This window comes from Balaenoptera physalus, assembly GCF_965194825.1.
Source record: "Balaenoptera physalus genome assembly, chromosome: 8".
NCBI lineage: Eukaryota > Metazoa > Chordata > Mammalia > Artiodactyla > Balaenopteridae > Balaenoptera > Balaenoptera physalus.
In genome coordinates, this window is record NC_138887.1 from 17,730,153 (window position 1) to 17,743,826 (window position 13,674).

A 13,674-nucleotide genomic window follows, 5' to 3' on the forward strand; every position below is an offset into this window, starting at 1 on the left:
AAGCCTAATAATGTGGTGAGGCTGGAACTGGAGCCTGGGTCTCCTGGCTCCTAGCCCAGGGTTCTCTCTACTACATCAAAACAGAGGCCCTGGAACTAGCTCTTGGTTTTCACATCCCTGAACAGGGTGGCTCTGGGAACTGAGCATGTATGCAAGGTCTCCTCTGATTCAGTGAAGAAAGATTCCCCAGTAAAGTTATTCAGTGCAGGCAACCTGTGAACACTGGTCAGGCAGAAACACCCAGCAATCAGATAATCCTCAAAAATCCACTTTCCCCCGCCCCCCAATTCCCGCTTCATCACAGGATTAGAGTCAGTCGGCTTGGAGACAAACTGGCAGCCCATTGGTACCAGGAAGTGCAGAGGAAGCCCAAAGGCTTGTCCCTCATAGCCGTAGTCAGTCTGGCTTTCTATCCAGGGTACCTGGAATAGCAGCCAGAAATGCCTCACTAATGAGAAAAGTGAGACTCGGCTCGGAGATGGAAGGAGAGTGGGATCTGCCATCTTTGCCCCCATCTTCTTCGTTTTCACGTTCAAGCCAGATCTCCAGCTTTGTGATCTCTAGTCCTTCCCATCTGGAGATCTGTTATCATTTCATTTATTTATTCAACACGTAGTAATTAGGCACTAACTATATGTGGGGCTTTGTAGTAGGTACGAGGGAGCCAGAGGGGACTTAGGATTTCAGAGCGTTTGTCTTTTGGGGCTTCAGGATTCCTTCCTGTAATTGTATACAGAGTTTTGGGGCATTTTTCTTGAGGATTTCAGAGCGTTTGTCTTTTGGGGGTTCAGGATTCCTTCCTGTAATTGTATACAGAGTTTTGGGGCATTTTTCTTGGGACGGGTCCTTAACGTTTATCAAATCTGTTCCCCTGTAACAGTTAGGAACTGCCGTAGTGGGTGTACACCAGAGCTTTACCTCGTGCACCTACTCTCTTGGTCAACATTCTTATCCTGCCCATCAAGTCGAGACCACAGGAGCCGAACGAGGGTGAACAAGTGGGGCATGTCTCCCAGGGTGCTGGTATTCTCTTAGAGCCCCAGGAAGGGGCTGCCCACGTCCAGGCCCCAGACCTGTGGATTCTGCCTTCAGCGTTGATGTCCTCCTGCATGTCCTGACCCGGCACCTGTGGCCCTGGACCTCAGTGAGCCCTGGAGAGGCCACAGGGGCGTGTGGACAGATGCTGGGCCACCTTCTGGATCTAGAAGACCCTTTCATTCAGCCCTGCTGAATGTCACAAGTCCTTGTGACTTAAGTGCTCCTGCTAGGGGTCAGGTTTGAGAAATTGCTATTTGTTATCTGAAAAGTCCTACCCTCCCCACTGCCCCGAGGGACCATGTGGCCTCTGAGTGGCTGTCTGGGGATGGCTTGGGCTGTGTGGTTCTCTCACTACGTTCCCAGGACACCGGGCATCCCCTCTACTAGTCCTGTGGCCGTGGTCTTGCAGGAGGATCGCCTGGTAAAGCCTCCCATGATAACTGTAGTGCGAGTTCAGCTTGCCACTTGATACAGAAATTCAGAAGGTAATCACTGCTAGTTGGTGGGATATGATGTCAAGCAAACCGTAGTCAGAACTGAGGCTTCGGGGACCGACACTGCAAGATCAGCACTCTCCTCTTTGCCTGTAATGTACACGGCTATGCATGTGACTCACTTGCTACAGATGGTGTGCTGAGTTCTGTTCTTTCTCCCCCTGTAGAGAGAAGACACGGTTCAATGTGTAGACCTTCTCCCTCTCCGGCGTCGCCACCCTCCAATGCCCGGACATCACTAGTACAGGTGAAAACAAAAGCCTGTCTCAGCGGCCATACCTCTGCCAGCAGCTCCTCAAAGCCATTCAAAACGCCCAAAGACAATCTCCTAACCTCCAGCAGCAAACAGCACACAATCTTTTCAGCGAAGGGATCAAGGGACAAAGCATGGTGAGTGTCGGGTGCTGGCAGCCATCTGTCCTCGCTGCTTGTCCCTGTCACCACAGAAAACAGTGTTTACCCAGCGGCTTTGTTCCTGGGCATCATGTCCAGAAATTTGGGGAAGTGGGGAGGGAAGGGACAGAAAACCAGAATGATGGGATGAGAAACCTAAATACCAGGAGAAACAGGGCACCTTAAAGGACTATCTGCCCGACAGGGGAATTTTTTCTGCTCCTGAGAGCTGAGGCAAGTTGTGTCTAAGAAGAGGGTAACAGGGAAATATTCCTCGGTTATACGGTCACCTCTCAATTTTCCACCCCGGTGAACAGAAGTGTTGGTATAAATAATCAAAAGCACCGCCAGTCTGCCCCGCAGGGAGTGAGGTCCTGCTGCTGCCCCAGGGCCCTGGAAGGCAGGCCCTCCCCCCAGGGCTTCCCATCGCGAGCAGCCTGGCCTGCACTCCGTGAAGGAGCTGCCAGCAGAGGCAGGTAATTGGGAGCTGAGGACGGAAGGAAGGAAGGAAATCCAAAGGGAATGTCGCTGCCTGCGACGTGATGGGGTGGGAGAGGGCTGGTGGCAGGTGACTGTGAAAAATCAGAGGCGTTTAATTCACTTTTTTATCTCCGTCTTTACCGAGAAGTCAGAAGAGGTTACCTGTGGAATGGACAGATAGGAAACCAAAGTGAAAATGAGCACAGGAGGCAGAAGATGAGTATCTTCAAATGCCAAGGACCCAACTTGGAACCCTTAGGGACCGGCTTAGTACGGAGCCTCTAGCCTTACCTTGCTGGCCTCGTGAAGGCAGACAAGGGATAAGTGTGGACTCTGTTCGTTTATATATCTAAAGAGAAAGCATCTTCTGTTAATTCATGCTGCAGAAGATGTCTTCTTACACTTCTTACGTTTCTTACACTTTCTTACTTTTAATTACACTTACGTTCATAGCTGGGAAAGCCGTGGACTAAAAATCATCCATCGATTGGTTTGTCACTGCACGCGGGCAATTTTGATGACTTTGTAAAGAGCTAATTATGCCAGATCAACTAAGGGGCCTCTTGTGACAGAGAGGAAAGGTTTAGACGTGGCTGTCAAGGAGGGGAGGCACCTGTCACGCAGCCAGGGCTCACGGACGAGCTTGGTTCTCTCGAGTGTTAGGCTCTCCATGCTGTAAGAGGACATAGCTGCTTAGGGAAGACCTAGCCTGAGAGTGACAGTTGGTGGCCTCTGGGCCTGCCTGCTGGTAGCGTGAGTGTCCTTCTTATGGTGACCTCGGAGAGCCCCTGAAAGGTTGTTTGCCAAGGCAGCATCTGGTGTCCTGATGTAAGCACTTCCTGTATCACTGCCTATATACAAATCTCAGGTGGGTGACCTTGGGCAAATGGCTTGATCTTGGTGTGCCTCGGTTTTCCTCATCTGTAAAATGTGGTTACTGATATCTCTACCCCACAGGATTTTTGTGAGGATGAAGTGAACTAATTTTTATAAAAGCAGGAAGCGTGATGTCTGGAGCAGGGAACACGTTCAATGAATATTTGATGATAACGTTATTGTTATCATTATTATCACGTGTGCCAAAGGACAGAGCTCCTATAACCAGGGAGACAGGTTGAGAAGCCCAGTCTCCTGGAAAAAGTAGGGAAATGGCTCTTCAGACTCAGACTGAAGTTGAAAATGGAAAAGGATAAAACCGTTTATTCAGAGTCTAGAAATGAGCTATAGAGCAACTAAATGAGGAAAGCTGGGCAGGGGGCTCATGGGGAGTAAGTCAGAAGGAGACTCGGGGGTCATGGAAGATCATAGCATGAATGCAGTAAATGATAACTGATAAACATGGTCCCAGGAGGGTGAGATGCAGCACCAAGAATTCTCCCAGAAGGCAAGGCTTCAAGGGAGACCGCTCAGGTTAGATCATCCTCCATGGTCGGCTCACACCAGCTCAACACGCACTTACTAAGCCCTGCTATGCGCAAGGCCCCTTCAGCTAGAGGCAGAAGGTGGTTTTGAAAGAATCTGAAAAAACTAGCCAGGGTCCAAAGAAAAGCAACCAAAAGGATTGCAAGAAGGGAAATAAGCCCTTATGAAAAAAGGCCTCCAAAAACTAGAGCACTGACCTTGTGTGAAGAGCAGAAAGCTCCTGGGCAATTTACCTAACTTCAAGTAGGTAGATATCAGGCAGATCAAGGGAGGCATGCCGAGTGAGGCTGCGCGTTGACTGCAGCAGCCTCCTGCCTGTTCTCACCTCCGGTCAGCCCATCCCCTGCCCACCGTCACTGGGGACTCATATTGGAGGGCTGGGAAGATTTGGTTTGGGGGCTTCCAGGGCCCGCCTCAGTTCAGGGAGCCTTCCCCAAAGGGCGCTGTGGAAGAAGGAGCACTGGAGGGGCAAGGAAAGCCAGTTCAAGGTCCAGCTCGGCCACTAACTTTCTGTGTGACCCTGAACAAGTCACTTAACTTCTCTGAATCTTATTTTCAAGCCTGAATATTTTGTGATTTTTAAGACACAATCCTCAAAAATTCTTCAAGGTTCCTCACTGTCTACTGAATTAAGACTTAGGACCTCAGCCCTTTATATACTGTAGAATCTATTCCAATGGGTGCACAAAGGGAAAAAAAAAAAGGAGAACCAGAGCTGAGTTCCCCTTTAAAAGTCAAGCACCTACATCTAGAAGGAGGTGTATCTATAAGGACCCTCTAAAAACTGACTGCAAATCCCCCTAATCCAATCTTGATCATTCAGTAACATCCCATTACTCCAGCTTCCCCACCATGTCTTCCCCTGGTCCCTTTGCCTAAACCATCCGTCGTCTTTATTCAATTTAACATTTAATGAGCACCTACTATAATACTATGTGCCAGCTCTATAACAAGCCCTGAAGATATACAGGGCTTGGCACCTATGGCACCTCTGTGCAAGTTAGAAAAAGGCCTGGATACAGCCCTGGACCAGAGTGCACAATTGGCTAATGGTCTTCATTTCTTATTCATTTCCTCAGCCAGTCATCTAGTGCAGTCCGTAACCTGCACAACTGTACACTGCGCCCTTGAATACAAAATTAAATAAGACACACACACTGTCCTAGGGAGTCTGTAAAAAGAGACATAAGCTAACACAGAATACAACATGATAAGAGGTAAGATATTGGTAGCACAGCAGAAGGGCACCTAACCCAGGCTGAGGACTCAGAAAAAGTTTTTCAGAAGAGGTCACACTTGAGCTGAACTTGAAGGATAAATAGGAATAACCTACACAAAGAAAACTGGATTAGAATGGTAAATCTTATGATTGAGATAGATAGATAGATAGATAGATTTTTTTTTTTTAAACACAATTTTAAAAAAACTTTTTTTTTTTTTAAGAAAATGGGGAGGGTGTTCCAGGCAAGGGGAACAGAACACGCAGAAGTACTTGGCTGTCGGGAGAGGCAGGAGATGAAACTTGAGTAGGTGAATGAGGGCCAGGTTATAAAGTTCTGCTGTATGAGCTAAATTCAGGAATTTGGGCTTCACCCTGAAAGCTGCATGGAGCTGTTAGAGGAGCAGTTTTCAATTGTACTAAGACCTCCCGAAAGCAGTATAAATGATGGCATGAGGGGCCACTCAAGAAGCAGCCAGAAGAGTGAGGGTGCTATTGCATAACCCAGGTGGGGCGTGGTGACAGCCCGGACCCAGGCAGCGGTAGTGGACGTGTGTGGAAGGGGCCGGGTGGGAGAGGTGCTGAGGAAAACCCCACAGGACTTTGGGGCTGGTTGTATTAGGGCTCGTAATGCAAGGGAAGTGTTTAGGGTAATGTTCCTGGCTTGGACAGCTGGGTGACTGGTCCTGCCACTTCCTCAAGAGAAGGACAGAAAGGGCCAGAGTCTAGGGTGGGGAGGAGAGGATGAGTTCCGCCGGGGAGTCCATGGAGTTTGAAGTATCTGAGAAATATCTACATGGAGATGTCCGCTGGGCCTTGAGTGTTTGGTCCCAGAGGTCGGGAGAGAGGCACGGGCTGGGGATGGAGATTTGAGAGTTGTCGGCGTAGACACGGGCATTGAAGCCGTGATACAGATGGGGATTCCCGGGAAGATATGTGGCTTAAGAAGAGCGGGAGCCAAGGGCAGGGCCCTGGAGAATGGGGCCCGAGGAGGGGAAGAACCGGAGGAGGCGGGGTTCCTTCCGCAGCATCCCGTCCCTTCTCTCCTGGCCCAAACCCCGACTGCTCCTCACTGCCCATCCCAGGGACCACCTTCTTCTCAAAGCCTTTCTCTCTCTTATTCTCTTCCTTGTTGCCAGCCACCTGGTACGCTAGCATCTCCTTTTCGTCCCCGCTGCACTGCATCTTTGCCTCACCCGTGGCTCGTTCTGTGGTGCTGTAGATTAGACCTCTGTATTCCTTCTACTCCGCGGCAATTGCGGGGCCTCTCACATGGCAGGTCCTCACACTCAGCAAACACAGTCCCCTTGTCAGTAAATATTTGTTGAATTGAATGAAATGGATCTGGCCATTGGAAAGCATCATAAGATTTCCATTCCTGGAGATGGTTAGTCCTTTATCTAGAATTGTTTAGACTGGCACTGTCCAATCACATGTAATGTGCACCACACATGTAATTTAAAATTTTCTAGTGGCCACGCTGGAAAAAGTGATCAGAAACAAGTGAAATGAATTTTGAGCAATATGTTTTATTAAGCCTAATACAACCACAGTATTATTTCAATATATAATCAGTGAGATAGATTGTTCTTTTTTTTTTTTTTTTTCTTAAGTCTTCAAAATCCTGTGTGTGTTTTATACTTACCGCACATGTCAACTTGGACACTAAATTATCACTGGAAATACTTGATCCATAGTTAGACTTCATTAAAAAAAAAAAAAACAAAAAACAGCTATTATAAAATAGATTTGCATACTAAGCTGTTCGAAAACATACTTAAAACATTTTCTTATAACTGAATCAAGTACCTATTTTTAAATTGTAATGAATTCAAATTAAATAAAAATTAAAGTTCAGATCCTCAGCCACATCGTAAGTGCTCAGTAGCCACAAATGGCTAGTGGCTCTTGGATCAGACGGCACAAACCTGGACACCTGGGCCAGGCGAACCCTCTGGTTCTTTGATTCACAGGTGTGTCAAGGTGGCTCCTTGGGTCTCTTTAATGCTCTCCTCCCTGACAGGAGCTGCTAAATTCCAGGGTGGAAGGAACTCTCCTGCTTTCTCACATTCGCCTGCTGCTGCCAGGGGTTTGGTGGGAGCAGACCCAGAGGACCCAGTTTGGCCATGTAGAGAACCCCCTGCCCAAACTCTGTTCCCTGCTTCCAGGAGCTGTGCATCTAAAGGCCAAAGCATAAGCCGTGCCTGCAGGTGGTGGGCCATGGCCTTTAGATGAGATTAACAGCAGGTTAGCAACACGCCCTTTTCCAAGTAGCTCAAATTCACGGTGTCCGGCCATAAAACGCCGCTCCTAAGTTCAGGCCCACCTCCTGCCGTCTCACAGAAGGTTAAATGGTCCGTGGATTTGTTGTTTTCTCCCTTCTGTGCCTGGAGAGGTTAAAAAGTAACTGCATTAGAAGAAAGGGGGAAACAGGGCATCCCTGCGCTGCCAGCCTTGTCCCCCTGCAGATCTGCCTAGCAGCACCCACGGTTCGCCCAGCTCCCAGGCTCTCAGAGCCCCTCTCCACTAATTCACCGTCCTGCCCATGGGGACCACCCCTGGGGGAGCCAGAGGCCAGAGAATACCCTTGGAGCCCGTAAAGGTGGAGGGAGGTGGGTAAGACTTCCCAGGTGGAAGTCGAGAGGGAATTACGACTGGCTCTTTCTGAGCTCAGACGAGCGTCTCAGACTTTTCTTATGAGTCGCTGCTCATCCGGAGAACCAGCTCCTTGCACGGGGTCTGCATCAGCCGGTCTGACTTGCCCACCTGCTGCCGCTTCAGCCACCCTGGTGCAGCGCGTTGGGCGATGGGGGAGCTCAAATCCGCAAAGCCACTGATGTGGGCGGGAGCAGGGAGGAGGTTTTCCTCCCCTGCATGGCTTGCTGCCTTCTCTTCGGGCCTTATCAGCCCACTGTGCGCTGAATGCTAAATGTGCTCAGCTATTAAAAATGCAGAAGATGAGCCTGCCGCTCCGGAAGGAAAACGAACCAGAGCACGAGAAAAATCAGCAAGCTCCCGGGTCTCCTTGCGTGTGCCCGGCGGCGGGTGGAGGAGGGCCCCCCTTCTCACAGAGGCAGGGCTCCTGTGGGTGTTCAGGATGGGAGGCGTGTGCTCCTGGGCGGCGGAGGCTGTGCGGTAGGGGCGCTCTGGAAGCTCTCCCGCCGCCTTATGGAGAAGGGAGTGATAACGGCGTGGCGCCGTGGGAGAAACGAGGCTGGCTTACGGCTGTTACCTGATGTTGGCGTGAACTGGGGGCAAGACCACGGCTCAGTATCGATGGCTCCCACAGGACGTAGGGAGTGACCTCAGGACTTTGGCTGAGGCTGGAAAATTCTAGAGACCCAAAGGGCTGCAGCAGACCCACCAGGTGACCTAACCGCTCTGACCACCCCAGTTCCCTCAGCAGGGTTCGTGCGGTGCCCCTGCCCTGCTCAGTATTCTTCAGTGGCCCTCGGTTGTTTGCCCACAGAAGCTCAACCCCTTTGGAGGTAGATATATGATCTGGCATTTCCCACCTGTCCAACACCTACTGCCAGTGTATTAACCCCTTCATTTCATTTTCCAGGTGTCCCGATCTCATTGTAGCTCCTCGTGTGCTGTTTCCCCTACCGGGAGTGGCCTCCTCGCCTGTCCCTACACATACTTAAAATCTCTACATGAGCATCACTTCCTCCATGAAGCCTTCCTGGACTTTTTATACAGACTGAGGTGCTCCTTCTTCTAAGCTCCCATTAACACTCAAGATACCACTATAACAGGTACCATCATACATGGTACTTGTTTGCACCTCTATCCTCCCCTGCCCTGCTGCATGCCCATTTTTTAGCATGGAATCTGGTGTCCAGCAGATATTTCATAAACGAATGTACGATGAGTGAGTGAACGAAGGAAAAGGTCTGTGAAGTACAGCTGCTCCTTCTCCTTCCTCACAGAGATGCTAAAGGAAGCAACAGGTATAAATAATGATTTTTTGAGTTCTCGAGGAGAAATCAGGGTGCCATTTTCCATCACGGAATTCTTTTTCTCTGTTACAATTTATTAGAGTTAGGAAGAGAGAACTAGGTCCTGGGTGATAAAAAGGAAAAACCTTCTGTGCTCTGGCAAGAAGGGAAAGGTATTTTCTTTTCGATTAGAGGCAGCAGTTACAGTCATGACCATAGCACAGGCCCTGCGTGTCGTGTCCCAGGATGCGCTTGACCATATGAGGAAAACCCTGGTCAGAAGGGAAGTGAGGAGGTGGCATGGCATTCCACAGAAGTCCCTCCCTGGACTCCCACTTACAGATCCAGCCCCTCACACACGAGATGAGGGGGGCACATTCTGAGGGCAGTTTTTGCCCCTAGTGGTACAGGTGTGGGTATCAAGGGGGAAGGAGTGGGGCAGAGGAGGAGGGAGGGAGGGTGGGTGGGCTGAAGGAGCAGCCAGAGGTTACTGTGATGAGCCACAGAATAGAAAGGGCAGGTGGGTACGAGGATGGAAGGGAGGCAGGTTGGGATATTCAGGCATCCAGAGGGGATAATGTCCCTGCCAGGACAGGGAGGCATCTGGAGCTGAAGCATCTAAATGCTGCCTGTTCCTTGAGTTTCAGAAGAACAATGGACAGCTCCTTGGGTGTAAACTCAGCTGACCTTGTCGAGTCACAGAAGTGCTCAAAAATAGAGACCAGAGTCTAAGGAAGGAGAATATAGGCTATGACAGCTGGGGAGAGAAAAGAAGTGGCATGACTGGAGAGAGAGAGTCTGAGCCATGAAGGTTGGTAACCACGGTCCTTCCTATCTGCAGAGCACATTGTCATTTTTAGATGCCTTCGTAGCCCCACTCCCTTTTCTTCGGTTTCTTTTTGTTTGTTTGTTTGTTTGTTTGTTGTTGTTTTTTGGCAGCACCGGGAGACTTGTGGGATCTTAGATCCCCAACCAGGGATCGAACCCAGGCCCTCAGCAGTGAGAGCGCAGAGTCCCAACCACCGGACCGCCAGGGAAATCCCAATAGCCCCACTCCCTCTTGAGCCTCAAGGCTACTCGGTGATGAGATGAGGAAACAGATGAAGTGGCTCCCTGAGGTGGCACACACAGCTGGACAGGGGTGGAGCTGGGGTTGTGATAAAGATCCCCGCCCTTAGAGCTCCCTGAAGTTCAACCCCTTTCTCGCCCTTCACTTTGCTGAACGAATGCCCTGGGTCAACCTTTCTAAGCCTCAGGTTGCTCATCTATAAATTAAGGGTGAGGAGGAAACACGACCTCCCATGTGGGCGCAGCCTACCGCCCAGCGCCTGCATGGCAAGGGCGAGTGAGAGGCATGAGGGATGCGGGGAGGTCGACAACACCCCCACAGTGCTGTCATCGCCATGGCTCCTCTACCAAGAAGAGAGACAGCTGCAGGCTGGTCCTTTCCTAAAGCATTTGTGCTGGTGGAGAGCTGGTTTGCTTCGTCTTGTGTTATGTGATTTAACCTTCACTGCAAACACTGACTCAGTCATCAAACACTGATTGAGCCTAAGTGCTAAATAGTATGTATGTGGCTGGGATAACTCCAGAGTGGCGTATGCACTTGGCCCAGCTCCCCGCCCTCAGGTAGTTCATGGTCTGGCCAGGCCACAGAGCCTTAGAACTAAAACCTTGCTCTTTGTTGTGATAAGTGTGGCAGAAAGACCAAGGAAGGCACAGCCAGCGCTGAGGGAGGAGAGGACCCGTCATCCGGATCAGGGCAGCTGCGGGTGTGTTCACCCTGAGGAGGGAGGCGGGCACAGCAGCAGGAGGAACTGCCCACCCACGCAAAGGCCCAGAGCCAGGCGAGCGGACACAGTGTTCCAGGAGCTAGAGTCCCGCGAGGCGCTGGGAGAAGGTGCCCGGGGCGGGAACCGTCGGGGGCCAGCTGCGAGGTTGGACTTGGTCCCCTGGGCGGTGGGGAGCCCACAGTGTCTTCTAAGCAGCGGGATAGCAGGGTCGGATTTGCATTGGTGGAGATGGATTGAGCACAGAGAGAGGCCGGATGATGATGGGATTTCGATACAGGTTCAGGCAAGCCGCGATGAGGCCTGAAGTGGTAACGCAGGAAGGGTGACAGCGTGGGGGAAGGTCTCCAACTGGATGGTGATGTTGTTAACGTGGAGCTTTTTAAAAACACAAAGTGTATTTAATTTGGGGCAAAGCATTTCCTGAGTTTGCTGTAGGGCTCGGCCTTCTGGATGGAGGTGGTTTGGGTGCGGGGCTGCCTGCCCAGTTCTGGATTCCAATACGGAGAAGGAGGAAGAGGTTGAGAGGAAAGATGCTTCCTGGGGAAGTGGCCCTGTGAAAGAAGCTGGGAGCAGAGGCTGGGGCGCTGACGGCAGCCAGGGATGCTATGCTCAGAACAAGCTTCCTGAAAGCAAAAGCTGAGGGCCTGAGCCCTGGTCCCGGTTCCCCGCCTTCCCTGGCAGGGGGATGGAAGATGTTCTGTAGGGTCCCGTCTCTCCCTCTGGGGCGGTGTTGGCTGCAGGGCTTGAGGGAGGCAGTGAACGTGCTGGCTGCGCGGGCTCTGGAAGGCGAGGGGTAGGCCCGGCAGGCAGGGCAGCTTGTAGCTCCAGCAGCGGGAGCCGATGACCTCTGGTGGCTGCAGGCGGGAGCGCGCCCACTGGCAGCTCCTGAGCCGAGTCTGGACCGGGCCGGCGCTGGGGGCTCCGTTCTGCCCTGCACCAGCGCTCCCTCCAGAATCCACTTGCTTCCTGATCTCTTTCATCTCAAATCCTGCCCTCAAAGGCCCTTGATACCATTTATGCCTTGATGAGAATTTCACTGGGTACTTATTTTCATTGTGAGGCTTTCCGTTCTCATACGTGGAAGGAAAGACACTGAGCAGGTATGGTTGGTTTGGTCTGGGCTTGTCTTAAATTCCACCCAGACTCCCTGCCCGAGGCTGCACCCCTGCAGGCAGGCTGGTCCCCTGTGCACTCCGGAGACAGCCTGTCCCGCTTCATGTACCCTACTGTGCCAGGACTCTGTTTTCCCTTCGTTATCTTCCTCTCTCCTCTGGCTTACTGATTTTTCCCACAATCTTGGGGTATTATGACTCCCTAGGAATGTCAGGGCATTTAGTGCCCATTGATCTCTCATTGGATTCGGAGACCACCTTCTGAGCTCCGTGCCTTGGGAAGCCCTGATTAACAGAAGTGCGGGAGACACTAAACAGAGGCTGATGCTGGGACTTCCTGCTTCCAGGGAATGTGGAGCAGCCTAGAAGGGGGCACATACAGTTCTTCTTCCAGAAGGCGTCTTAGGGCCAGCAAGGACCCCCATTGCCTCACACAGGTCAGGGTTGCAGGAGACTACACGTTCGTCTGAGAGGAGGCTGGAGTTCCCCTCATTCTTCTAGAATGTGTATGCAGGTGGGAGCTTTCACCACTAGTCCAGGCTTGGGCAGTGCCTCGGAGACTAGAGACAGAGAAGCAGGTGGGATTGTGAAGTAGGGCTGAGGGCTCCTGGAAAGGGATTGAGGCTGAAAAGCCTTCTTACTCGGCTCTGTCTTTCCCCTTCTGCACCCCCAAGAAGTGGTCCTCCACTCTGGGTAAATATGGAGGGCCATCTGCTCCCACCCATCTTCCACTCATGCCCCCCACATCCTCTTCCACCCCTCCCCCCATCATGGGACCAGAAGGGCTAAGAGGACAAAAAGTTCTGATGGTGACAGTGACTTGCACTCCAGAAGCATCAGGGGCAGTAGGGAGAGGGGACGGCGTGATCCTCTCCCCCTTTTTGTTTTTGCTGCAATTTATTGAGGACCAACTATGTGCCCAAGCACCATGCTAAGCACTGTATATGTATTATCTCGGTTCATCACTTCAAATATCTGTCATGACCTTCATTTTACTGATAAGGAAACTGAAGCCAGAGTAGTGAAATTCTGAGATGAGCCAGGCAGGGCAGCCTCACGTGCCTGCCTGGGCTTTGCACTGCGAAGCCGTCCTGCCAAGGAGGTGAGGAGGAACAGAGGCCAGCGCTCATCCACTTGCCAGGCTGGCTGCCATTTTTAATTCCCACGGAAGTCAGATGGCTTTCCCACCATAATGCATCTAGCAATAGAAAAGGCAGGATTTGGATCTAGGTTTGTCTGATTTCAAAGCCTGTATTCCTAACCATTACCCTAAATTATCTTGCAACACCTTCCACATTCTATGACTTTACCAGAACAATGACAAGGCACAGACCCCCCACCTCAGCCCTACTTGTTCTCCCTGATTTGATCTTACTTGCCTCTGGCCACGTTTACAATGTGTCAGAGTCAGCGTGTTCATTTCTCCCTGCCTCCTAAGGGAAAGTCCCACATCATTCTTCCCAGCGACTAACCGCCTTTTCCCCCAATTGATGGATGAGATCTTGACCCATCACCCAAGTCACTGATGAATCTTCTTGACACACTTTAATCTTCTTGGCCAGCGATGGGCCCCTGCGAGCTCCTGTGGGTACGACTCTGGGCTGGCACGAGACCCTGCTAACCAATCTTTTTTTGCCTCAGCTGCCAGGGCCACTCACCCCCAGTAGCTGTGTGGTCTAACCACATTTTGCCAGCTTGCTGAGGGTGTGTTATGTGGGACGGCATCCAAAACTGTGCAAAGGCCAGGAGAGATTATGCATGGTGCTTCCTTTCTGCCCACCA

The 13,674-nt window shown here is 51.2% G+C and overlaps 1 protein-coding gene and 1 long non-coding RNA gene across 11 annotated transcripts in view; one reads left to right on the forward strand and one right to left on the reverse strand.

The window, feature by feature from the left end:
* Positions 1-13,674, forward strand: part of ATXN7L1 (ataxin 7 like 1) — a 236,720-nt gene that overhangs the window by 178,549 nt on the left and 44,497 nt on the right. For all 10 annotated transcript variants that reach the window (XM_082473446.1, XM_082473445.1, XM_082473448.1 and 7 more), the window contains one exon: positions 1,700-1,922. In XM_082473446.1, the coding sequence (XP_082329572.1) occupies positions 1,700-1,922 (223 nt within the window). The remainder of the gene's footprint in view (positions 1-1,699; positions 1,923-13,674) is intronic.
* LOC309666305 overlaps positions 1-13,674 on the reverse strand; it is a 386,060-nt gene that overhangs the window by 59,478 nt on the left and 312,908 nt on the right. The gene's annotated exons all lie outside the window — the stretch shown is intronic.